At 41.0% G+C, this 27,412-nt stretch overlaps 2 protein-coding genes across 6 annotated transcripts in view; both read left to right on the forward strand.

The window, feature by feature from the left end:
• Nucleotides 1-12,909, forward strand: part of DDC (dopa decarboxylase) — a 74,121-nt gene extending 61,212 nt beyond the window's left edge. For all 3 annotated transcript variants that reach the window (XM_054058580.1, XM_054058579.1, XM_054058577.1), the window contains 2 exons: nucleotides 4,496-4,597; nucleotides 8,724-12,909. In XM_054058580.1, coding sequence (XP_053914555.1) covers nucleotides 4,496-4,597; nucleotides 8,724-8,939 — 318 coding nt within the window. In that variant the 3' untranslated portion in view covers nucleotides 8,940-12,909. The remainder of the gene's footprint in view (nucleotides 1-4,495; nucleotides 4,598-8,723) is intronic.
• A 2,984-nt stretch (nucleotides 12,910-15,893) lies between these two features.
• Nucleotides 15,894-24,898, forward strand: FIGNL1 (fidgetin like 1). Of its 3 annotated transcripts, none has more exons than XM_054058574.1 (2): nucleotides 15,894-15,972; nucleotides 21,058-24,898. In XM_054058574.1, the coding sequence occupies exon 2, from the start codon at nucleotides 21,066-21,068 to the stop codon at nucleotides 23,139-23,141; it is 2,076 nt and encodes a 691-aa protein (XP_053914549.1). In that variant the 5' UTR covers nucleotides 15,894-15,972; nucleotides 21,058-21,065; the 3' UTR covers nucleotides 23,142-24,898. The 3 variants fall into 3 exon arrangements, with proteins under 3 accessions (XP_053914549.1, XP_053914550.1, XP_053914551.1); XM_054058575.1 differs by lacking the exon at nucleotides 15,894-15,972 and adding an exon at nucleotides 16,969-17,014; XM_054058576.1 differs by lacking the exon at nucleotides 15,894-15,972 and adding an exon at nucleotides 18,324-18,521.
• Nucleotides 24,899-27,412: the final 2,514 nt, after the last annotated feature.

Here is a 27,412-nt window from a genome sequence, read left to right on the forward strand (position 1 = left end):
CAGCTCCTAAGTCATAGAAGAATGTAGCAAGATTCATCCAGTGTTTATAGACTTTTAGTTAGGCTCCTTTTGTGCAGCAGTGTGTTACAAAGTGATCTGAGATTTTCAGCAGTTATGAGCTTCTGAGGTAATACAAAGGAAGAAAACACTGCATACCCTTAAGAAGCCACCCTACTTGGTGTGAGTTTAGAAAGCTTCTTGGAAGATCAAAGATATCTGCAACTCTCTCTTCACAAGCTTTTCTTTTTTTTTCCTGAATGTAAACTACCAGGAAAACCTACCTGTATTTTCTTTCTTTTTTCTTTTTTTCCCCCTCCTCTTCTATTAGTACATCTTAAGAAAAAGATGTTTGTTATATCTGCAGCCTTAAAGTTTGCATCAAAATGACTATATAACCGCTGCAATCTGGCATTTGCTTGTACTGAAGAAGGCATTTAGGAACTAAAATATTCCTGGGAGATGAGAATGTGTGACTTGGATTTAGATACAGTAACTTTTGTCTTCCAGAACTTCTGGTTATGCATTCCTTTCCCACACATCATGTAATATTAATCTATTGCAAAGTATAGGTTTTAAAGCAGTGGTAAAGGGGATGACAGTCATCTCTGAAGGATGTGGAGAGAGAAAAATACAAATTTTGGAGGTAAGTCCCAAAGCCACAGAGGAGCTGTACAAAGTGGGCAAACCCAACAACAATAACAGTCTTCTGGACCGATTCCAAGCACTCAGAGTCAGTATAAATGTGAAACCCAAATATCCCATTTATAAATGGCCCATTTTCAGACTGCTTGACCATACATTACTCCCTTGTTGGTTCAAGTCCTTTCAAAGAACTCAGAAGTAATTTGAGAAATTTAGCTGTTAATGGTTTTGTATGTGACCCCCACAAATATTCAGACTCAGATGACTCCTTTGTAGGACCAGAAGAAATCTCTCTACCACATCCTTCTTTCTTCATGGAGGATAATTAATTCCATTAAAAATTAACAGCAAAGATCAAGAAACTGGAACAACAATGCCAGAGATAGCATTTCAATAGGGCATAGTCCGCATTTTAATAGGGCATAGTCCAAGTGGATGTTGAGAAGGCCTGTTGACAGTATTTTCCTTCAGAGTGCAGTGGGATGCAAGCTAATGCAGGCAGAGAGGTAAAATCTACAGGAGGAAAGTATGAAGTGATTAAGGGTAGGCAGGTGTGCTTATTTGCATAGACACATTAATGTACTTTGATATTTAGAGAAGCTTCCTTCAGATAAAAACTATTTTAGTTCTTGAAGGCTTTACCCAAAAATCAGGATTAATTTTGAATACCTCCATATAGAAGTATTTATCTTTATACATATACATATACATATACATACACAAACACAAACACAAACACAAATTTTTTTTTTTAAATAGGGACCACATCTTAATGCCTCACAAGTTTATTACTCCTATTATTAATTGTGTAGAACATTTCCCTTAATCATGAATAACCAAATGAATAAGATTCCTTTATTGTTTCTTTTCTCACTGCAGAAGAGCAAGTTATTTACCTGAGATAGACAGTGATATACAAAAGTTCCTTACAAGCTTCTTTTGTTCAATCTGCTAAATTTCACTGTGAAGAGAAGGGCTGGTATTCTATTCCTATATACCAAGTCTTTTCAGGCTACTAACGTGTGATTCCACTTTGGGAACCCATGTAATAAAGGGATTGTCCAAATAATACTGCTAGAAACAGTATGTGAGTTGGTTTGGGTACATCCCCTTTTGTTGTTAAAATATATAACAGTGTTACATAAAATAATTTTTAAAGGTTAATATTTGAACATCATCTTCAGGTTAATGGTGTTAGCGACATAGCATGACACAAATGTCAAAATCAACAGCATTTTGAGGGTTAAAATATCCATAGGTTGGGCTTGGTATGTACACATTCAGCAGAAAACTGAGAACAGCCTGTCAGTTTTTACCTCTCCTTCTTTATTATTCACAGCTTTAATGCCCACAGTTATCCAAACAGGACGTTATTGTCACAGTTTAGCTGCCTGCCTTGAAAAGTTGAAACACTAAAGCCGCACGTGTTCTCCTCTGAGTTATTACCATGCTCACATCCAGAGTGTGGGTCTCACAGAGCTCTTGAACTCACAGAGGCAGGTGTGGTACCTAAAAGGACCTTTGATTTTACAGAGTTTGAACTTGCCGGCCTAATAATATTTAACTATATTGCGTTTCATTATGTTTGGTTGCAATGATCTTTGTAAAAGCAATTCGGGATAATAGCTTATAGTACAAAGGTGCATGGCCTTGGGTAAATGTGTTAAGCAAAGCTATTGCAGGTGAAACCAGTTAAATGTGCACTTTCTCGCCTTTCTAGTCCTGTATAATCTAAAACATTTGGTGCCTCCCAGTGGCTTTACAAATTATTGCTACTTGTTAAGGCTGTGGATAAAAGTACTTTTATCCAGACAGGTATACAAAGTGCTTCCAGAATTCTGATTTATCTTTTACTGAAATTTCTCTATGTTTTTCTTGCTACTGCTGCCTTCAAATTCTGGAAAAATCCTTTAATGCAAAAATTGGACGTAAATACCTGTTAGAAAATGCATAACATGAGTCTGGAGTTTTCTTGTACATGCTACTCACAGTAAGCAAAATCTTAAATTTTTGTTCTATTCAGATCTTAACCAGGTAAATTTTTATTAAAGTCATTTGGTGACTACAGCTGAACAGCTATGAAATTCTCATCTCATTGAACACGACTTTTTTTAACGGCTTTGATTTCCAAGACATAGTACATGCAGTGCGAAATTTTGTGGAGAACTTGAGGACAGTAAACAATCATTACAACACGTATGCATATTGCACGTACGTTTTCTGTGCACTTATGCATACAAGTATCTGTAAGCATACATATAATTCTGGTCAAATTTCATAGCTGTAAACTCCTGCTCTTTATCTTCGCAGAACATTGAAATGCCCTGGAAAAGACTGGACATTTTCTTGGTCTCATTCTTGACTCAAAGAGCTTTCAGTCTAATTTTAGAGCAAGATGATAAATAGATGTAACAAACAGCAGAGAGGAAGTGGTAACAACAGTAAGATTGGCTGGTTGCACAGGGTACCAGTATGCTCAATATGAAGGTTTTGAAGCAATGTCTTGATTCAATATAAACAATGTTTTTCTATTTTAAGAAATAAACAAACATCAGAAAGCTATGATTTAGATGGCAAAATGTGTTGGTTTTGGGGGTTTTGTTTCTGGGTTTTTTTTTCTTTTCTTTTCTGCAACTTCTGTTTTGCCTTGTTCTTATCCATTTGGAAAAGGTCCTGTGAGATGAAACATTCCACATTTGACCCTGGCCCAAAGTGAAATGTTTCGTTGTTGTTTGCTATCTTTGCTTGAACTTGCAAAAAGGCAAAGCGAAAAAGCAGGAAAAGACATGTTCTTAGCTATTTATTTTTATAAAATTATTTGCAATCATAAATATTTGAAAGCTAGGCAATTTTTAAAGATCATTAGATGTTGCTGACAATTTTTGTTGTAGACTGGCTATCACATGAAGACAAACTGTAATTCTAACAGCTGGATGCTGTTGTCTTATCGTTTTTATTATTTTCTAGGGTCATGAGCACTAAACTGATGACAGTCAGTGAGAGGGGGACTGAGTAAGGTACTGCAAGTACCTGATAAGGACATGGGTTCTCTTTTATCAAGTGCTTCTGAAATAATTTTCTGTTTGGAAGAAAACAAACTGTGGTATGAGTGTGCAAGCATCACTGACTGATATGAAGATTTCCCAGGTGGCTGTTGGTACGCCTGTTGGTATTTGCCCTATTTGTTTGATTTTGGAAGGGCACTGGTTTCTTATACTTTAAATTATTGCTCCAGCTTGGTGTCCAGTGTCACTCTTCTTTCCCTAGTAATTCTGGACAGGCTGACTGAGCTTTTCTATCCATTTTCTTGATTGTACTGCCATCACCATTGTTTTCAACTGAACCTGGGCACCCAGAACAGAAAAGTGAGCAAGTTCTCCCCTTCGTCACAGTTAATCTCATATTAAGTAACTACTACAAAAGTTCTTGTTTTGCACTGGAATTGTTATTGTTTTCTCCCTATATGTATCTATTCACCTTCCCTCCTCCTCACAATATCTTTTGAACTCCAGCCATTCCTAGAAAAAAAACCCTGACAGTGGTAGAAAACCTAAAGAAGAATTATTACCATTATTTACTGTTAATACAGCATCATGAAAGTGATAAAACTGTGCCAAAATGTTTCATTAAGAAACAGTACTGCCTCAGATAGACTGAGCTACTAATATAGTAATGGCTCAATATGGTCTCTGGGAGTCATAAATTGGATGCAAGTGAACATAAACAGATGGTGATATGTGAATATTATCACACATCAGAAGATGGAACAGAGAAAAGAGATTCGGGATGGAAACAATTTAGCACATCTCTTCTCTTGATGAATCGAATTTATACAATGTCTCTCTCTTCTTAGCACGTCAGGCTGTCGCATGAATTTGAACATTTAGTCCTTCAGGATGAAAGATTTGAAGTCTGTGCTGAGGTTGTTTTGGGACTAGTCTGTTTTCGGCTGAAGGTAAGGCAGCTAAGATTTCCTATTTCTTCTGTCATGTTTGATAGCAGTACTATAACCTGCAACTGAATACAGTTTTTGAAGTTAATATATATAATTTTTTTTAAAGAAAAATAAGGGGAGTTCATGTAAATAATTTTGTTAAAAAATAATCAAATGCTTGAGAAATTCAAGTATAGGAATACATCGTCAAGGCAAAAAAATGGTCTATCAGTCATACGAAATGACATATTGTATGCTTGATGAACTTTGATGAAGGTGATTCTTTTTAATATATTTCCCTATGCAGTTGTATATTATGTGTGAGAGAGTGTGTGTGTGAGAGAGATGTTTCTTGTCAAGTTAATTTTTTGTGTGTGCATATTTCCTGTCCAATTTTATATATATATATAATGTCATGAAGATTAGAGTAGTAAACACTTTTTTGTTGTTTCCTTTGAAGAATAAATTTTCATTTATAAAAACCAACAGTCAGATGGGGCAAATTTGAGAAAGTTATAAGTAAGAATAGGTTGCATGGGAGGCTAGCTTCCCAAATGCCCTTGGCGTTGGTCTGGTTTTGTTTTTTTTTCCTGAACATAATCCTTTTGCCCCTCTTGGTCTTTCATTCCCCCAAATTTCTGTAAGTGCCAGGTTCATTGATGTAGACACCTTGCCTGACTAAAGCTAGAAAACCCACTTTGCACTCAGAGCATAAGAACTGCGGTAGCTGGGAGAGTTCAGTTGTTTAAGCAGACATCACAAGGGGATCAGTGCCTTATTTTAAGTAAAGAACTCATTTATTAGAGAAGCCTGCAACTGAAGTCTTTGTAAAGGGCTGGATTGTGACACTGGAATCTGAATGCCAAGCAACAATAATAACAGCACTGGAGTTTTGTGGGTCACATGATACCTAAATAAGATTTTAGCTTTTCTGAAGGCTCATGAGCACATCTTGGCTCCTTCTGGGTAGCATGGTAGTACTACTTTTCACAATTTTTTTTCTCAGCCACTCAGTTGCCTCAATTACCTGAGTTTGATGCAATTGGCTGCTAACGAATCTTTACCAATAAGTTAATGGTAAATTTGACTGGAATAAGAAAATCGTTTTGTTTGAATTTATGTTGTTTGAAATAAAAGAAAAAAATCATTTGTTGCTAAGGGATAAATTACAGGATGTGGAGATTTTTCCAGCAAGTGGAAATGTGACTATAATTTCTTTTCTAACAAGAACTTTTTAAAGATTTTGAGAACAGGTTCTGTTGCTTTTATCACTCAATAACAACATGTTCATTGTAGGCTGCTCTCTTACATGAAACCAGCAAACACTAGTTTTCCAGAGACAGCTGTTAGTCTGTGTTCTGCATTTACTTTAAAGGAACACTCCTCAGGATACAGACCATAGCAACACAGGAATTTTCACTTGCTCAGAACAGTGGTCATCTACATCTGGTCTCCTGTCCACGGTGCTTCCTTCCAAATGAAGAAATCAGATTAACAGGGAAAGATATTTTTACAAGATACCTAGCTAAGAAATTTCTGGACAAGTTCTGGAATAATGGGGTGATTCTGCTGAAAATCAACCTTGAAACAGCAATGTTTTCCTCACTTGCCTTCACTGTCCAAAAAAAAGAAAAGAAAACTAACATGCTTTTAAATGATGAGCATTTTATAGTTATTTTTCTGACTTTATTTGCTTTTAAATCACTCTTTTAAAAGTCTTCCTGTGGTTTCTGTAATTAATAATAAAATACATCTTAGAAGTAGGCAACTTTTATGTAGTTACAGTAGGACTAAGGGACAGTGATTTGAACAGTAATGCTGCACAGCTCTAAAAGTATGAAATATTTTTCCTGCCTTTGTTCTTGAGAAATCCTTTTTTATTTTTTGCTTAGTTATGACTTTTAATTTCTTTGATTTTCACACTGTTGAATGGATGGACTAATAATCTGTGACTTTCATATTTATAACTATGTCATCAAATGTCAAAGAAGGAATCCAAGTATCATGCCACAGGGTTAATGTTTGGCTTTCTTGTTACATCTATAGATTGATACAAGTCAAGCTAGTCATTTCTCCAAGGGGGTGAGAATACTGTCTTATTGAAGGTGACAGACTTAATCAGAGCTGGCTGCTGGCTTCTTAAGAGCTCTGGGACAGAATTATACACTACTAACTTCAATCTGACATGACACCCGAGTGTTGCAGCAGCCCCTAGGTGCAGCTGTGAGAGTAGAACAGAAGATAGATATATAAATCTTTCTCTTCTCTCCCATAACCCCTGCCAAGGGCATTAATTTAACATCATACAACTGCTTCTATTGCCTAAAAGTTAGTGCTGTGCATTTCATATTAAAAGCAAGGATCATCATTTTAACCTTTGATATGTAAGCAGTATATCATTGTTACCCATAATGGGTGGGGATTTGCAAAACACCAAAGCTGGTCCTTTTTTTAGTTAGGTGCATTCGAGTTGCATAAATATCTCCTGTAAGACTAATGCTAAGGCATGAATTTCAGGCTGTCATCCAAACTCCCTAACAACTTGTGCTAAATTAGAACAAGGTTCTGACTTGGGTTCAGATCTAACTCTAATATGATCCAAAACCATGCGAATAATACATTTATCCTTAATGCCAATAGGAAACTGTCTCTCCCTTATGCTTTGTTTTTATACGGAAAAGGCTAAGCAGGCAAGCTACAATTGCACAGCTTTGAGAGAATGTGTTTTCTGGTACAGATGTTTTCAAAAAGACTTATGCTGGTACAGTAACAAAACTGCTACCGAAGAGATGGATTTGTCCATTTCTGACTCTTATTTCACATTCAGTGTTCAGTAAGAGAACACTGCAATAAAAGTGCAGACGATCCTAGCATCTCTTGCAACTCTGTGTTACCACTATTGTAATAGAAAGAGTAAAGGTTATGCAATGGCTAAAATACTCCCCCAAAGAATAAACTTATAGCACTCAAGATCAACATGGTGTAGCCTAAGCTGTTATGGCAAACTGCCCAGCAAAGCTGAAGCCATCTTTCAGTCTGCTGATATAAAAGTTAGACAGATGGCTTCTTTTAATTTGGGTAACAAAGACTGTCAAAGATATGCAGCTAGCACTTCATCCTGCGTGGCTAAATTGGATGAAAATCCCAAGATTGCTGGGATCCCTTCCGTCATTGCTTTCATTTAAAGTTATTTTTTTAAAACCTGATGACATCTTTTGTATTATTTGCAAATGCTGGTGGACATGAACTTGGAAAACCATTGTTTCTACATTAGCTGAACCTGCAAAAGCAGCAGTACTCCTCCATGCAGTCCTATTTCTTTTGAGATTTGATATTAGGAGGATACAGTTCCTCTAAGAGAAATCCTCATGTTTACTATTTGAGACAAGCAGAATGAAGTGTACTAGGAGGAGATAAAATTCAGTACTTCATGAATGTAGAGTCCCTCTGACCTTCTGCAAGACATTTAACATTTATATCTTTGTTTCCTGGAATGCAGAAGATTGTTTACTTCCAGTGGGAGGGTCAGCTTACCACATTTCTAAAATACCCTCCCTCCCAAAGTCCACTTTTTGGGATTCTGTGGCAAACACGACAAAACTTGAGGCAAATACTTTTTTAGGGTTTCTCCTGGTATTATGTAATTTACTTATGTCAGGGATACATTACCTTTGCTGTTTCTTAATTAAGGGTAAGATTTCCATCTTTATATTCAGAAGAGTCTCACAGCAATTATTCTTAAATGAAGACTGGAAGGTTTGTTTTACAAATTTATTTGCAAAACTTCCTCCCATATTTGTTTGATTAGATCTAGGGAAACTGTAATGAAATGGATGCAATAATGAATGCTTTTACATAAAGCTATATAGCTCATGACCTTAGGCCACAAAAAAGCAGTCAGCTACACAAATGCCTCAGTATGAACACTGCTTCTAAATGCCAGTTAATCTATAAATATCTTTGTGACTGAAAACTTATCTTTTGTGCATCATCCTTTTGTACTCCTTTGGCGGCAAAGCACTGAGATATGAGAAAAGTGACTGCATGTTACTGGTGGTACTTGGGCTTGGCAGCTTGGAGGGATTTACATATTCCAAACTTGCTTCTGAAATTCATCACCATATCTGTTGAATTACAATTATTTCAGGGTTCAAATGAATTAAATAATGCGCTTCTTAAGAGCATAAATGAGGCCAAGAAGATTCACCTGGTCCCATGCCACCTGCGAGAGAAGTTTGTGCTACGTTTTGCTGTTTGTTCCCGCACAGTGGAATCCACACATGTTAAGTTTGCCTGGCAGCACATCTCACAGCTGGCAACTGATCTTCTGAAAACATGGGAGCAAAACCACCACCAGCAGTAACAGTACTGAAGCTGCAGTGGGGAGGAGGTAATTAACTGGCTTTCTCTGTGCTGCCAAGTTTTATTTTAGGGGCAGGTGGGAAAGTTAAACTATGAAGGAAAAAAAATACAAAACTTGTTGTTATGTAGCCCAGCTGCAGTAGCAAAATCCTTGCCAGCAAATTGTGTTGGAACCTTAGTCATTCCTTCTCTGTACTGTAGTTTCATCTTGCCTGTTTCCAGGATGTGCATAGCCACGGGAGCTCAAATTATTGTTTCTTACCAGTTTGTTATCAAGAGCATTTATTGAACCAGCCAATGGAAATGGAAGGGTTAGTGCTCCCTCTGTTGTCTCCAGTAACCTCTAGCACATCCGCTCTTTTCTTCACAGATGAAACTGTGAGGTGTTGTTAACCAATTAATCTAACATTACTATGACTTCAGAAAGAACCCAAGTTTGGGGAAGTTCAGTAACCTGTTTATGACAGTGTTCAGATCCTATCTAAACAGGCATGCACAAATACTGTTGTCATGATTTGGGGCACTATCATGTCATCACTGCGTGCTGCAGTAATTTTGTAAATGAAGGTAGGACTTCAATACTACTTCATCGCACAGACAGATCAGGGCAGGAGAGAGCACTAAATTAATGCTAACTGTCCTTATAGCAGGTTCTTTACTTCTCCCTAAAGGGTTTGCTTTTAAAACAGGTATTTTGTCAAATCTCAGCAAATAGGTTGTGCTGGCTGTGGGTTTTCACTTCGAACATTCATGACAAGGCCTCTTAAAAGCCCCTTCTTAAGAGTTTTGTCAAAAGCCACATGCTACCTGGTATTCAGTACTTTTAACCAAGTTGTTATAAACAGTGATTACTTGAAAATGATCTCTAAGCTATGTTTTGTGAGATAAAGTTGTGATTCCTTTTTAAAGCTACCATTCCATTTACTTCATTGTGTAATAAATCTCTGACAAAAATGTGCTAAGAAATGTGATGGCAAAAATGTTACTCTTCATTTCTCAAATTAGCTAAGAAATGAGATAACAAATTAAAACAAAAATAGAAATTAAAAGAAATATCTTCCAAAATATGCTGCGGTGCCCCCATCAGCGTTTTTCCTCTATTAACTGTGATGCATGGAACACAAAAGTATTAGAAAACAATTAACCTTCAGAGAAAGTCAGATAATGTGTACGTGACACAATCATTGATATGTTGAGGGCAAGTACAATGAAGCGGTGAAATGAAAGTCAGAAACAATATATGACTTATTAATAAATACTTCTGTCATTTTGAAAATATAAATTCAAGACAGTTATTTCTATGTAAATAAGAACAAAATCAATAGCTACTCCAAGAAAAATAATTTATAGGATTAACTCCTACATTTGCATTTGTTTTAATATTTCCTTTTTCTGCTTATATTAACTTCTACAGCATCTCAAACAACTTGCATAATTATTCGGCTTTCTTCCTCTATCCCTTGCAAGTATACTTCCTACATCGAGGAAGTTGCAAGTAGACCATGAAACATGTAGGAGGACAATTAATTTAGCACACAGTCTGCTCCTACTCACTGTCTTTCCAGAAGGGGTAAAAGAAGCTGACTATGGCCTAGGTGGATTTCTCTGGTGATTCCAAATTACCTCACTTCTATGTTGCAAACCAGGAAAGCATTAGTATTAATGTGTGTGCATATGCACATAAGAGATGTGCATGAATCCTGACACTTAGGAAAAACTTACCAAGCTCTGCATTTCCAGCAGGTCAAGCTATGTGATTAGGGGAGGTGATCGCATACTACCCTCCTGTAAGTCTAGCCTGAGGCTATGTTACCCACCCAGATGGAAAAGCTGATTACTGTTTCTTTAAGGAATTGCTTTCACAGGTAACAGATGAAGCAAGGGATGACAAATTGATCTTGCAAAACCAAGTAATATTCAAGCAGGTAACTGAGCCATTCCACAACACGCTACTCAGCTACAGTATCAGAAATTCTGATAGTGACTTTATCTTTAGCAGAATCAATATGAAATTAAGCTTTCCTGTAGTAGCACAATGCACTAGATGGGTAGACTGAAGAAAGCAGAAAATGCAGGCAGTTGTTTCCTTTCTCTATTATTTTTTTCTAAAAATAACATTATTCATTTATCATGACCTAGGAAACAATGTTCATCCATAGCACATATGGTCCACACTAATAGAATTTTACCACTTTTACATTATGAAAACAATAGAATCTTGGAACCAGAGAAGAATAACACCCTCTTTATGAATAGACCAGTATTTTGTGTGTGAAACACATAACCAGATCTATCCAGGAAAAATAAAGAGATCAGATTCTGATCAAAGCCATCATAAGTAAATCCAAGATAATGCCACTGAAATGAACTGGAGTTGCTTTGAGTTTACGTGACTATAATTGAAATTAAAATCTAACTATTAGATATTGAAAAAGAAATGCATAAGGTAAGGGCAACACTACATGGAACTAAAGAGGATTTTGCTAGAAATCTTCCCCATGGAAACCAGAGCAAAGGTGGGTGATGCACGCCTGCGTGAGCCTCAGACTGCTGTAGAACAGGGACGTGGGCAGGATGCACATGCAGACCTAGGAGGGGTGATATGTTCCCAACAGCTCAGAATTCGGCATAGGTCCCCCTAGACATTTGTGGGAAAATGTTGCCAAAACTGACGTTCACTTAAACATTTTTCAGCATACGGGTATCAGTTTTAGAAGAGGCTGTTGTCCAGATATCAGAACCCCTTCTGGCAAATAACTTAGGGTTAATTTAAAATACTATAAATAAAGAAATTGTTAATGTATTTTTGTTTTTTTAAGAAGTGATGTAAGTAAATCTTTTAATAAACAGCATTGACAGGAACCATGGGATTATCTTTCCCCATGGACAGCCCCAAACAGAAATTCTGATTTTTAAAATTATGGAATAATTTGAATATGTAATTGCTGAAGGCCGCCTTAGTATTCAGTTTCTCATACCCTCTTTTCCCCACATGATAATTCCTTCCTAGACTGTTAATGTTAGGTCATCTGAAAATGAAATCTGGGCTGTGTAATCAACTCAAGAACAAAAGTGCTGAAAAGAACATCTTGAAAGAAGAACATAACTGCTGTGTCTGTTCTGTAGCTTTGCAACATATGTGTGAGAAATACTGTATTTATGAATAGTTAATATGTGAATCTGAATTTATTGTGCCTTGTGTGCAAAAGCTAATACAGTCTATGCCGATTCATACTGTTTGTGTTAAAAGAAATTACAAAACCTCAGAACTGTACTCTGGAAGAATATCCATATCTCATAGGAGACAGTGCTGCTACTAGAGAAGGAGGAAAAAATAACTTTTTAGTAACCGTATATTTTTTTTTAAACTAGTAGAGTGCTAGTACAACACCTGCGTTCTTAATAATGACAGATTATAAATATATTTTGTTATCGACAGTGAAGTATTGAAAATATATGTATTTATGAAAGTATTATTAATATATTATACTCTGAACTGCACTATAATTTTTAAACTCCTAAATTTCACGTGCTTCTACATATAAGGCACGTGCCTATATAAGGCCGTGAGCCAACTGCTCCTGGTTATTGTTTTAGTGGTTGTTGTTGTTGTCTCCTGTAAGGATACCATATTTGATGAATTGTACTCACATTGCAGCTGCCTTACAACAGCAGTCTAAACCTTGAGATGCGTAAGCTTGAGTTGCTCAAAGGCAGGAGCAAATGAGAAATAAAAGTGAGAACCTGAAGACCAAGTTAGTGGGGGAAGATTAAATAACCATCGATGGAAAACACCTACAAAGCATATGTAGAGCCTGCATGACCTAAATGGAAAAACAATCAGATGTTTAGTGCTTTTTCATTATAATTGTGAGTTGAGTTCCTTTAACGTCTATATCCAAAGCCTACTAAGCAGACATGTAGGTTTTAATTGGCAGCATTAATAAAAGAAAACAAAGCTATGACTATTGTCTGTCTTTGCTCTTAACCAAGCTTTTCCCATTTTATTCATGCCAGCTGCGCTGTACGGGGTCCAGCTTCCCTCCTCAGGTCACGGCAGCGCCCTGCTTTTACACCATCAGTGACTTTTTACGCAGTGTGTCCTTGTAACAAATTACTTTGCAAATGAGAGTTCCTACCAGAAGTTTGCTCCTTAGCATCACAAGTCTGAAAAATGCTTGGCTGTAACAGGGGTCAATGCTGACCCTTCTGTAAAGTTCTGCATGGTCGTGCAGCTGGATCTGTCACTGCAGCCAGCTGCCCAGCTTTGGCTCTGGTTTGTAGCTCAGGCACCATCGAGTAGGAAAAGGCAATGGCCCGTTTCGCCACCCCTGCCTGGCTGCAGCCTGTGTTCCTGAGCGGAGCTTGCAGTTGCAAGCTCCTTCACTCCCTGTCCCCGTGCAACCCAAGGGAAATCAGGCAAGCACGCCTTGGGGGAAATTTGATGGCAGCAGTGTTACAAACTATAAATGTTAACCCAATTTGGTCTTAGATGATAGCTTGCAGAATAGCGCAGACAGTCTAATTTGCTGTCTGCACTAACAGTATAACAGGCTTGATGTATAACAAAAACCTGACAGACAGTAACTCTAAGGAGTGTTTCTCATGGGAAATTAAATGTTCACCCACACACAAATGACTATGTTAATACCAGAGGTGTAACTGCAGTGTAGTATGCGAATTTGTATCTAGGTGGGTGCGGTAATTTGAACGTAGGTTGGTATGATCCAGCTAGGAACTCCATTACCAGATTCACCTCATAGGATACACCCACCTTTTGCTCTGAAAGGCATCACACTATTCATCTTGTCTCCCTGCCAGCGAGCTCAGGTACTGCTGCTGAGGCCTTTAGCAAAGCTGTTCTCATAAAAAGGCCTATTCAGCCACTGTTGTTCCCCAAGGATGTTAGACAGCACCCTCTTCTGCTGCTGCCATGGCAGCTGTGCTGGCCTTGCAGCAAATCCCACAGTGGGACAGATGAAATAAGTGGCCACGGAGGTCAGGCACTACAGGTGTAGGAGGTGCAGGTGCCCATCGGTAGCAGCCAAACCACCAGCTGGGTCTTGCACTCAATCACATCTCATGAGGAACTTGTCTCCCATGGAGCTTGTCCTGCACAGAGGGTGGTCACTAAGGAGAAAGCCCGGGACTTTGCCAGCCCAGCCTCCTCCAAACTGAATGAAAGGCACCCAGAGGGACTTCTAACTGAAAGGAGAGGAATGCACAGCAGAGTGTGTTGATGTGAGGTGACCATCTTGCCGTTTTGGGCAGCCATCAACTTTGACACCGAAGGAGCCCTGGAATTTATACAATTATAGGATGGTTTGGGTTGGAAGGACCTTAAAGATCATCCAGTTCTAACTGTCCTGCCACGGGCAGGGACATCTTCCACTAGATCGGATTGCTCAAAGCCCCATGCAACCTCGCTTTGAGCACCTCCAGGGATGGGGCATCCACGACTTCTCTGGGCAACCTGTTCCTCACCACCCTCACAGTAAAAAAATTCTTCCCAATAGCTAATCAAAATCTGTCCCCTTACAGCTTAAAATCATTACCCTCATCTTATCCCTGCACTCTCTGATAAAGGCCTCTCCCCAGCTTTCCTGAAGGCCCCTTTTAAGTACCGGAAAGCTGCTCTAAGGTCTCCCCAGAGCCTTCTCTTCTCTAGGCTGAACAACCCCAACTTCAACCCCAACTTCTGCTCCTGTAGCCACTGGACAGGCATGAAGGCAAAGGCACATGTAGGTATAGTCTGTTTCCATGTTTACATATTCTTTTGACACAATACGTGGAATATTTCGAAATGGATTATTTTGATTTAAGTTAAAGTATAGTTAAGAATTGTCTAAGCAGTTGTGTTTTTTTTAAAGTTTCACAGAATGGCCCTCTGATAGCATGCTTTCTTTAAGAAGAGTGCTTTCCAGACATTGTTTGTTCCTTGAAGATGACAGATCATAGAACCACAGAATAGTTTGGGTTAGAAGGGACCTTAAAGATCATCTAGTTCCAACCCCCCTGCCATGGGCAGGGACACCTCCCACTAGATCAGGCTGCCCAAGGTCCTATCCAAGCTGGCCTTGAACACCTCCAGGGATGGGGCAGCCACAGCTTCCCTGGGCAACCTGTTCCAGTGTCTGACCACTCTCATATTGAAGAAATTTCTCCTAATGTTTAGTCTACATCGTGTCCTCTCCAGTTTACACCCATTGCCCTTTATCCTGTCACTATAAGCCTTTGTAAAAAGTCCCTCCCCAGCTTTCTTGTAGCCCCTTCAGGTACTGTAAGGTTGCTATATGGTCTCCTCAGAGCCTTCTCTTCTCCAGGCTGAACAAGCCCAACTCTCTCAGCCTGTCCTCGTATGGGAGATGCTCCATCCCTCTGATCATCCTAGTAGTTCTCCTCTGGACCCTTTCCAACAGCTCCATATCCTTCTTTTGTTGAGGATAACGTCCTGTGTTCAGAATGCTCTGTGCTGAACAGATGTCTCTTCTGTAATCACCTCTGTTTGGAGCTTTTATCTATCTTAAAGCCAAGGTCAAGCAGAAAGCTAGAGTCAGCTCCAAATTACCATTAAAATTACCCTTGGAGAATAATAGAATATGCATAAGATTTCTGGGAAAATTTATCCATTTGCATGTAAGTGGGAAATATATTCTGTAACCAGCTCTGGTCTCACTGCACATAATTGATGGAGGATTTTCAGTATCACTGTTGCTATTGAAGAGGGCCTGGATAGGCAGTAAATGTAACAACCTTTTAAATTCTCCAGCCTGTTCATTCTTGCCCCTTGTCAACTTTCAGCTGAAGAACCCAACCATTGGCACGGAAGGTTATGTCTGAAGCATGTGCAGGACTGCCAGGGCATGAGAAACCCTCTAGGCCTGTCCCAGCTATAAAGAGGAAGACCACCACCCTGCTGTCAGCCTGGGAGGCGACAGCTGGGGTCGTCACCGTGCAGCTGGGGCCGTCACCGTGCAGCTGGGGCCACTGACATGCGGGAAGAACTCTATAACTCGGGAAGAATTATAAAGCAGGTATGTTTTATTTTGACACATCAGGTGGAAGCTGGATAGCTTCACTTAGCTTGCACATCAAGAAACAAAATGGTCACCTATTTATTACACTAAAGTATACATATTCATTAAATTTTTTTTACAGATGTGTCTATTATAATAATTCCCTGGAATTTGACATAAGTTCCCTCCCTTTGGCGCGTGCGCTGTGCCCTCTGGTGGTCTTGGGCTGGGAGCTTCTGGAGGAAGGCTCGCAGCCTTCTTCACAGTGAACTTCTCAACTCACCTTCTTGCGCATGCTTTTAGACAGCTTGGGCACCTCTTCAAGGTTGCAAATGGTCCTTGCTGGTTCTTCTTCCTCTTATCCTGGTCTTAACGAGTTCTTCTTTCTCTTATCATTGCACTAGTCCTTATTATCTGACTTAACTGGCCAGGCACAGGCAGCAGATGTTCATTACCAAGAACAAAATACGCTTCTGTAAGCAAAATAGCTACCTTAAAACTTAAAACCATCAAAGCATTGTTATAATGCAAGTGAAATAGCTACTTTTATACTTAAAACTAACAATGCATAGCTGAAACATGCTATAAGCTAAATAGCTACTTTAAACTCACGCGAACAAAGCATTGCTAAACACGTCACAATGCCCCTCTTCACCCCCATTGCGGGCCTGGGGGCTGCGGCTGAGTTTGCCACATGGGTGGAAGCGAGGGCGGGGCTGGCGCCGGGTCCCACGTGACACGCCGCGCGCCGCAGCCCGACCTCCCAACTCACGGACCCGGCGCCTATTGGAGGGCGGGTGCCTCCAGCGCAGCCAATAGAGGAGCAGAAAAGCAAGCGCGCGCGCCGGCCCGGTCCGCCCCGCCCCCCCTCGGCTCGGCCGCGGCACCGCCCGAGCGGAAGACGTTGGCGCAGAGAACCCTCGGCCCCGCCCCCTTCCGATCTCTGATTGGCTGCGCCTCCCGGAGCCCTGTTATCCGATTGGTGGGCGGGGAGTGGGCGGGGCCGAGGTTCGAGCGGGTGCGCGCGATCCGTAGTGGTGGCTGCCGGAGGCTGTGGCTGGTGGGTGCGCGGGATGGGGCGGGGGGGGGGGGGGCTGCGCGCGGGAGCTGCGTGGCGGGAAACCCTCAGGCGTGGCGGTCGATGCGGGTGCTGCCTCAGGCGGGCGAGGGACCCGGCCGCGATCCCGCCCAGCCCAGCCCAGCCCAGCTCAGCCCAGCTCAGCATAGGATGGGGGCTGATGTGACCGAGAGCGGCCCTGCAGAGAAGAACTTGGGGGTGCTGGTCGATGAGAAGCCCGACATCAGCCGGCAGTATGCGCTCGCAGCCCAGAAGGGCAACCGTATCCTGGGCTGCATCAAAAGCAAAGTGGCCAGCAGGGTGAGGGAGGGGATTCTGCCCCTCTGTTCCTCTCTTGTGAGACCTCATCTTGTATATTGTGTCCAGTTCTGGAATCTTCAGCATAAGAAGGATATGGAGCTGTTGAAATGATCCAGAGGAGGGCTACAAAGACGATCAGAGGGCTGGAGCACCTTCCATATGAGGAAAGGCTGAGAGAGTTGGGCTTGTTCAGCCTGGAGAAGGCTCAGAGGAGATCTTATAGCGACCTTCCAGTACCTGAAGGGGGCCTACAGAAAAGCTGGGAAGGGACTTTTCACAAAAGCTGGTAGTGATAGGACAAGGGGGAATGGCTATAAATCGGAAGGGGGAAGATTTAGATTGGACATAAGGAGGAAATTCTTCACAATGAGGGTGGTGAGGCACTGGCACAGATTGCCCAGGGAAGTTGTGGATGCCCTTATCCCTGGAGGTGTTCAAGGCCAGCTGGATGGGACCTTGAGCAACCTGATCTGTTGGGAAGTGTCCTTGCCCATGGCAGGGGCATTGGTAATCTTTAAGGTCCCTTCCAAGCCAAACCATTCTATGATTCTATGGGGTGTGTCCCCCTTCACTCCACTGCAGAGGGATGAAGGCCACTGGGAAGCCCTGTTCTGGGCTTCCCCCTCACCTGGTGTGATGTGGTGGGGTGGAGCTGCTTGGGCTTCTGAGGGTTGAGGAGCCTTGCCCTTGATTCTTGCTGGCTGGCTGGGATGGGCCTGAGGCTGTAGTGCTGCAGCAGAGAGGGCTGTGCCTTGCCTAGGCAGCTGGCATGCTTGCCTTCTGGATTTCTTGCCAGTGGGCAAGCAGGCCCCATGTTTTGAATGGGTGTATAGTATTAATAAACTATATATAATTATTATGTTGTGAGTAATGGGTGTATGTAGTTTTGATCCTGGCTTGTGTCAAAAACATAGTCGCCAGCTGGAGCAGGGAAATGGTTGTGTCCCTGTGTTCAGCCCTGGTAAGGCTGCACCTTAAATACTGTGTTCAGTTTTGGGCACCTCAGTACAAGAAAGATATTGAGCCGCTGGAGAGCATTCAGAGAAGGGCAATGAGGCTGGTGAAGGGACTGGAGAACAAATTTTGTGAGGAACAGCAGAGCAAACTGGGGTGGTTTAGCCTGGAGAAGAGAAGGCTGAAGGGAGATCTTATTGCTCTCCACAACTCCCTGAAAGGAGATTGTAGCTAGGTGAGTGCTGGTCTCTTCTCCCAATTAATAAGTAATAGGATGAGAGAAAATGGCCTCAAGTTGCATCAGAGGAGGTTTAGATTGGATATTTGGAAAATCTTCTTTACTGAAAGAGTGGTGAAGCATTGGAAGAGGCTGCTCAGGAAAGTAATGGAATTTCCTGGTACTTCAGGACATGATTTACTAGGCATGGTGCTGTTGGGTGAAAGGTTGATGATCTTACAGGTGTTTTCCACCCTTAAAGAGTCTATGATTGTATGTTTGTGTGTGAATGTAAAGACATCCAGCGTGAATGCTATCTGGTAGCAAACCCCTCTGTTTGCTGAGGCAGAAACTTGCATGCCAGGAATTCATTATTGTCAGTGCTTTGATAAACCCACAACTTTAGAAGTATCATGTCCACAACACCTGGGAACAGTTTTGGCTGTTGGAGGACGACTGCATATGCATTTGGCTGTGTCTTGCAGGAAAAATAGTAAGACTGTGAGGTCAACTAATAGGAATTGGAATAGAGTGAGAATATGATGTTAGAAGACATGTAAAAGGAAAAATCAAACTGAAATTTTAAACTATCTGCCACTGATCACTTCTTATGACCTTCCCTCAATGCTGTGTAGACAATCACTAAATCTTTAGGAAGTGGTGGTGAGCTTGAGATTTTATATTCTGAATGATGAAAATCTGTGGAAATATTTAATGGGAGTAAATATCTGCTACTGAACTTTTTCTGCTATTATGTTTCATAAGATGTTTTTGATTCAACAGTTGCAGTTTTTTATGTGCACATTGACAATTATTTAGTATGTTGTTTAGTGGTTGTATAGAGAAATGAAATGAGAGGCTGCAACCCTCCATCTCCTGTTCACATTTTGCTCAGCTGTAGATGAATCGTGGTGGGAATTTGCACCTCATTCCATAGGTGCAAGTTAGACTTGTCTCTGTGCAAAAGCTGACTGTAATTTTTCAGAGCAAGTCTTATTTTTATGTTGTTTTTTCTTAATTGGCTTCACATGTAAAGGCACTGAATTCACAGGTAAAAGATATTTTGACTTTGCCAAACGGCTCTACCAAGCTGAGCTGAAATCCAAAGAAATCCAAACCAAAATAATTTATCTCCTTATTGTTTGTTATGTGCGTAAACCCTCCTGCTGTAATAATATTGTGCTCTCTGCTGTCTAACACTGCTGTGAGATTTTTTTTGAAAGCAAATAAAGAGGACCCCCTCACACCCTGTATTCCTTCAGCTCTGTGTCCCCAGTCCTGTATGTACATTACACCAATACCTCTGTCTGCACTCATACATAGTCTGTGGCTGATTCAGAAAACTATTGCAAGTTGACTTGTACTCTGTTGGAAGCGCTATGATATATATATAAACCTCCACTTTAACAGTTTTTGTTTTAATTATTCTCCTGCTGGAACACCCCGCTACATATTGAAGTTGAAAAAAGAGAAACTGGAACTTAATGTATTTTAATAATGTCCTATTATAGACGTGTGTCCTTTGTGGACATATGAGAAGATTGGAATTACTCGGCGTTAGGAGCTTTGTACAAACTGTTGAGGCTGTGGTAGATTCTCTTAAATTTGCTTGTATCTGTGTCTCTTCCGAATCATGAATTCTTGACGTTACCAGAAATACTTCTGCACAGAATACATTGCAGTGAAAGACTTGTTGAAAATGGAGTAAAACAGAATATTTCAGGTGGTAGGCATCTATAATGATCATCTAGTCCACCTGAAAATACATCATAAATTTTCAAGTCTGGCAGAACGCTCCCTCCTAGCCAAATGTCATCTTTCCTATTTCTTTAACTAAAAAATTGCTGAAGGAATTTTAATTCTGCTTTCTAAATCTGAGGAGCAAGCACTGCTTTAAAAACGCAAGAACTTTGTTTCTCAAAAATGTAAAATGCGGAGATTTTAGTGGAACAAATAGTTTTGAGAATTTGGTAGGGATCTAAATATTAATCTGAAAAGTTTATTTAATTTGGTCTTATTCATTCCAGTCTTACCTACCTTCACAGACTTTGCATGAAGTTTTATTTCTTAGCCTCGTTGTTTCCTCTTTTCTTTACCATCACTGTACTAACTTTCATCATTTTGACAGTGGTGTGTAATCTGTCTGCCTCTGCACTGTGCTATATTCTGTCAAATAAGAGTGAAAGGACTGGTGATTTCATTTAACACGGCCAATTTTTGTTTGGCCATCTGTTACTGTTCTTTGCAGTCTGCTTACCTCCCCAGGAGACCACTGGTAAGGAGTAAACTTTTTTTTTTTTCCTTTCTCTTTTCTTTCAACAAGGAAGAAAAGAGAACCTCAGTCTAAATTGCATTACACCTCAAAGCTGGTTGCTTTTTGGAAATGGTGAAGTGTCCACACTGGCTAAGTAGCTTGCAAGATCTACTGCACTGTTTCTCTCAATTAAAATAATGTATGTTTTCATGTATATGTATTTAGGAAAGGGGGAAAGCAGTCAGAGCAAACAGCTGTGAAATGCATTTTATAACAGCAGATCTTTTATGTGTGTTTCAGTATCAGTGATGGAAACCCCCACCCACAGCACCGTGCACCTGAGCGACTGGCAGAAAAGTTACTTTGCGATTACCTCTGGCACCTGCACACCCGGACAGAAGGCAGATGAATACCGTGCCAAAATCCTGCGCATTCAGTATGCATGGGCAAACTCCGAGATCTCTCAGGTCTGTGCTGCCAACCTATTTAAGAAATACGCAGAGAAGTACTCTGCAATTATTGACTCTGACAACATAGAGACTGGCTTGAATAACTATGCTGAAAACATTTTGACTTTGGCAAAGTGTCAGCAAAATGACAGTGACAAGTGGCAATCTGCCTTGACAACAGATAATGTATTTGAATTAAAGTGTGTGCAAGAGAGGATGCAGGCTGGCAAAAATTTCCAGAGCTCTCAGATGGCACCAGCAGATGCCTGTGTACCAGCTGATAAAGGGGTCAGTGCCTCTGCCGCTCCAGGTCTTACTAAACTCGGTGTCTTCAGCAGTGCCGGGGAGACTAAGCTCTGTGCTGGCTCAGCAAAATGTGCAAGTCGGGTACCAGATCTCCTTGAGCATCCCTCATCTTCAAAGTCTCTTCAAAGCAGTGTGCCTCCTGTGACCAAAACTTTAGATACACTTCCTGCCTCTTCAGCCTTCTTAAATGAGCAGGTTCATGTAGGTTTCCAGGCAACTCCACTATTTGGAATTAAAGAAGTGGCAAGTAGTAGTTCTCTGAAAATGCCAGGTAACTGTCATGATGGACAAAATTTGTCTCTTTCCAATCAGTTAGTTGTACCTGCGTGCTCTGCAAGTTCTGGAAAAAGAAAAGCATTTTATGGTCTGGCTGATGAAGGCAGCACAGTGATTCCAAGCCCTGCTTCATGCCAGACTTCCATTAGTACAGAAACCAGTAGTTTTTCAGGATGCAGAAACAGGAATGATGAGAGTGGTGTTCCTGGTTTTAGAACTGCGAAAGAACAGCTGTGGGTGGATCAGCAAAAGAAATCTCAAAACCTACCTCAGCGTGCATCAGTCTTATCATATGGAGGTGTAAAGAAATCACTGGGTGCAGGCAGATCTCGGGGTCCGTTTGGCAAGTTTGTTCCTCCAGTTCCAAAACAAGATGTAAATGAAAACGGAGGGGCACAGTATAAACCTCATGCAAGAGGATCAGCAAGTCCATTGTTGCCTGTAGATGAACGACTGAAAAACATCGAACCAAAAATGATTGAACTCATTATGCACGAGATCATGGATCATGGGCCTCCTGTCAACTGGGATGACATTGCTGGAGTTGAATTTGCTAAAGCTACTATAAAAGAAATAGTTGTCTGGCCTATGCTGAGACCAGACATCTTCACTGGGTTACGTGGTCCTCCTAAAGGAATTCTTCTCTTTGGCCCCCCTGGGACTGGCAAGACTCTTATAGGCAAGTGCATTGCATGCCAGTCTGGAGCGACTTTTTTTAGCATCAGTGCCTCTTCTCTGACTTCCAAGTGGGTGGGCGAGGGGGAGAAGATGGTCCGTGCGTTGTTTGCTGTGGCACAATGCCAACAGCCAGCAGTGATTTTCATCGATGAAATTGATTCTCTGTTGTCTCAGCGTGGAGATGGGGAGCATGAGTCGTCGAGAAGAATAAAAACCGAATTTCTGGTCCAGTTAGATGGGGCAGCAACCTCCTCTGAAGATCGTATTCTAGTGGTTGGAGCAACAAATCGACCCCAAGAAATCGATGAAGCTGCCCGAAGAAGACTAGTAAAGAGACTGTATATTCCTCTTCCAGAAGCCTCAGCTAGGAAGCAGATTGTTACCCGCCTAATGTCAAAGGAACACAGCTCTCTAAGTGAAGAGGAAATTGAACTCATAGTTACAAAATCTGAGGGATTTTCTGGGGCAGACATGACACAGCTCTGTCGAGAAGCTTCTCTGGGCCCTATCCGCAGCCTTCAGTCCATGGACATTGCAACCATCATGCCAGACCAAGTACGGCCTATTGCTTTTCTGGACTTCGAGTGTGCATTCAGAACTGTGCGACCCAGTGTCTCCTCGAAGGACCTAGAACTGTATGAAACCTGGAACCAGACATTTGGCTGTGGTAGATGACTACATCCTAACTGTTCTGCAGAAATAGTAAATTTCTTTAGCACTGTCACATTATACCCATAATAATTTAGAGTGTCTGCACTTCTTTTTGTTTCTGTCTTTGAAATTAATCTTATGTTATGCAAGCATGTATCTAAGGTTTTGAGGTTTTGCCATCTATGAAAAGACCATGAGAAGATGCTGGTCACAATATGAGAAACTGCTGAACACAAGTAACAGAGTGAAACACTGGCAAAAGTTACAGATAGCTGCTGTGAAAGATGGACAAATTTCACTTCTGTTTAAGGGAGAGATGGACAAAGCTCACACATAATTGGAGGGAGGACTGGGGGGAATCACGCAAGGCCTACTGTGCTGTATTGGTAGTGCCATGCAAGACTGAGGGGGACCCAGGCAATCTTATTGGGAATACCAGTTTTGGGTATGGATGCAACAAAACTGGGACTGATGGGGAAAAGTAGTTAAGGGGTATACTGAGAGGAGACTGGAAGGAAAGGGTCAAGGGGGATGTGGGAGGAAAAATAGAAGGAAAAATGCATGGAAAAATAGAAGAGGGAATAAAAGGGGACAATCTTGTGAACTGTGTTGTTGTCTGACAGCTCTGTACCACATCACTGCAGTCTATTCCAGCTTCTCATTAAATACATTTCCTGCTGATTTTCAGCTTGACCTTGCTTGCTGTGTCACATATGAGTGTGTGTACGTATGTTATCAGGAGCTCTGGGCACCTGTATCTGGAGAAGAGGCCATGGGTCACAGAGTCTCTAGGATCTGAGGGCCAACCATGGGCTAGCTGATGTGTTTTCAACCAGGTGCTGTAGAAATCCCAGTGTGTGTGCAAACTTCACTAACAAAACTTGCCAGCAAACTTCAAGTTGGACTAGCTGGCATGTAGAAGGAAACCAGCATCTGGAAAAACCCCAGATGAAAGTCTGTGACAGGGTAAGGGGGCTCAGGGCCTGGGCCTGGGTATTAAACGAACTTAAATCCAATGGTAATGTTTGGAGGCTCCATGAGTGTGGTATCCTTGTGAAGCTGGAGAATGCAGGGGTGTGTCTCACATGTGAGCATCAGTACTGTTTGGCTGGAGATGAGAAACAAGATGGGGCTGTGTTGTTGGATTTACATGAGCGCATTTGCTTTGTGTGTGAATGCTTGTAAAGGCCTTTCTTGCTCTGTGTCCTTGTCTCTGTGTGTGTTTGTGTGTATCTGCTGTTTTGTATTGGGGGCTTAGCCTTGCTCCTGGCTGGGCCACAGGCAAAATCATCAGCAGCTGCATCTTCAACTGAGACAGGAGAAGCTTCAGGCTAAGACCGTGCTCAATTTGGCTCGAGTGGCCAAGAAGGAGACCTCCCGTGTCTCAGTGCCAACTGGATTCCGTTATTCCTTAAAAGATCTTCATGCAACAGTGATGAAATTCCTAGCTAGCTTTTATTTGGTGTTCTTAACTGAGGTCTGAAAGAAATGTACAGTCTCTTGTTCACATAACCTGTACTTGCCCACTAACTGGACAGAGCTGCCCCCGAATGGAAATAAATTAAAAGCTTTCCTTTGGATTCTTTTGTTTGTGTGGCAGAGCTGCCTGCTATGCTGTCCATGCTTTATTTTCTGTTTCTCTAAAGCACTTTTTCTCCTCTTGGGGAAAATGCAGAGATTAAAAGCTAGCCTTACTTAGATTTTTCTAAAGATGGATAAATGCTGTTTAGCCAGCATTTTCTGAAAGCCCTTTGGGAACTACAGGGGCTGTGAGACCATACTGAACCTTGAATTCAGAATAATTTGGAAGACTTGGCATTCCTTAGAGCTCATACTGATTTAAACAGAAAAGAAGTCAGTTCTATTCTTAGTTTATGTGTTTAGTTCAGTCTGGTATGTATTTGAAATTATTTTGCAGAGCTGTAAACATGCAGGTGTGCAAATCTATTTTAATTTTTGAAATAGTGAAAATAGAACAATTAGATTTTTTTTTTATAAGAATAAATGTGTGATGTGGTCCAAAATGATTAATTTTTGTGCTACCTGAGTAAAGATTATGTGGCTAAACCTGCTCTTACTAGTTTAGTATTGGAGAGCTGTAATCATGTGCTAGGTAAGACTTTTGTTCTCTCCAAACATCTTTCCAACCCTAATGAAAATATGTTCTTTAAAATCTTTTCTCAGGCAAGTGAATGAAAACCCCAGAGAATTTAAGCTGTTTAGGAAAACCTAAAGGTTGCTCAAGGGTAATAAACCCCTTTTGTAGGATTAAGTAATTGCGTTATTTATGCTGGGAATTATTCTGTTAATGCTGTGTGAGCATACTGCGCTCATCTATGTATCTGAATAATCACGTTTTGATGGAAATGGCTCTACTAACAGAGCCAGCGAGAACACATATGGTGACAGAATGAAATGGCTCTCAAGATAACAATGAATGGGAGAGAAATGCTGTGCCGCTGTATTTCTCCCTGGAAAGTGGAACTTGTGAAAGAGAAAAAGTAGAACCGCAGCCCCAAACTGGAGTGTTGTTCTTCCTCCTACTTCTTATGCTATTCAGTACTTGGCACTCTCTTGAATTACATGAATAGTAGAATCATAGAATGGTTTGGGTTGGAATAGATCATAAAGATCAACCAGTTCCAATCTCCCTGCCGTGGACAGGGGCATCTTCCACTAGACCAGGCTGCTCAAGGCCTCATCCAACCTGGCCTTGAACCACTTTCAGGGAAGGGGCATCCACAACTTCCCTGAACAAGCTGTTTCAGTGGCTTACCATACTCATCGTGAAGAATTTCTTCCTAATGTCTAGTCTAAATCTTCCTCCTTCCAACTTAGAGCCATTCTCCCTCATCATATGACTACATGCCCTTGTAAAAATTCCCTGCCCAGCTTTCTTATGTCCCCTTCACGTACTGGAAGGCCGCTATTAGGTCTCCCTGGACCCTTCTCTTCTCCAGGCTGAACAACCCCAACTCTCTCAGCCTGTCCTCATGGTAGAGGTGCTCCAGCTCTCTGATCATCTTAATGGCCCTCCTCTGGACCAGTTCCAAGAGTTCCGTATCTTTCTTATATTGAGGATTCCAGAACTGGATGCAGTATTCCATGTGGGGTCTCACAAGAGTGGAGCAGAGGGGAAGAATCACCTCCCTTGACGTAAACATGCGTTTGTTTGAGAAAACACGTAGAAATAGTGAAACATTAGGTAAAGATTATTCTTCTGCCTTTTTAGTAATGATGCAGGTAATGTGACTCTCTCTTCAGCCATCTAGCAATATTCAGGCTTTGCTGCAGGACTCACAAGTCATCAGGACTTCCAATATTAGCCCAATATGTATTTCATAACCTGCCATAAAAATGCCACCAAACAAGAGATTAGACCGCCTGTAACATAATTTCACAAAACATACAAAATTGCGCAGAAGTAGGGCATGATGGTAATTTAAGGGAAATGGTGCAGATAAATCCACTTTAATGGATCTGTTTAGTGTATGCAGGAACCTATGTACTTCATAATTTATTCTTTTTGGCTGGCTGAACTTTGTAAGAAGAAACGCAGGATTATTCTCTGGTTTTGTGGTTCAGTAACATTTGGTGCACAATCTCTTAGTTTCCCTTAAATAAGGGTAAATAATTGCAGTCCTGGAAAAGTGAGGACTTATCAATAATCAAGGCAATTCAATTCATCATTTTCTTAGTGCATCTTGTGTTTGAGTTAGCTGAATTGTCTCAGAACGGTATGAAATCCCCAGATGAGTTTCCATTTATAGAAAACTGTGCCAACACAAGTATGTAGAAGCTGATGAAGCATCAATGTTCATCTGCTAATGGCAAGTGAATGAAAACCAGGCTGGGCTCTAGATGCATTGTTAAGGTTGTCTTATTGTTTTTCTAAGAGAAATTAAGGAAATACTCCCAAGCCAACATGTTGTTGGGAAAAACCCACTAAACAAGCAAAATTATAATTATAATTATAATTTTGATGGCAGTGAGGGATTGGTCTTGGTGAGCACTTAAATTTACTAAGACTTAGAAGATGCTTTGGACTGTAGGTGAACAAGCGATGCTTGCACTTGTCTTCAAACTCGTAAGTGTACATTCCTTTGAAATTTAAATGAAAGGTTGGGCTTGGGAGAGTTTTGAAAGAGGCATCAAATTCCCAAAGACTAGGTTTCTTAGACTTACTTTTCAATTCAATTCTTTGTCTTATCTGCAGAAAAACAACCATGTACAGTGCTGTAGGTGTAAGCAGTTGATCTTGTAGATCTCTAGTGCTTGTTTTTGCCCCGTTAGGC

This window comes from Cuculus canorus, chromosome 2, assembly GCF_017976375.1.
Source record: "Cuculus canorus isolate bCucCan1 chromosome 2, bCucCan1.pri, whole genome shotgun sequence".
In the NCBI taxonomy this organism is placed as follows: Eukaryota; Metazoa; Chordata; class Aves; order Cuculiformes; family Cuculidae; genus Cuculus; species Cuculus canorus.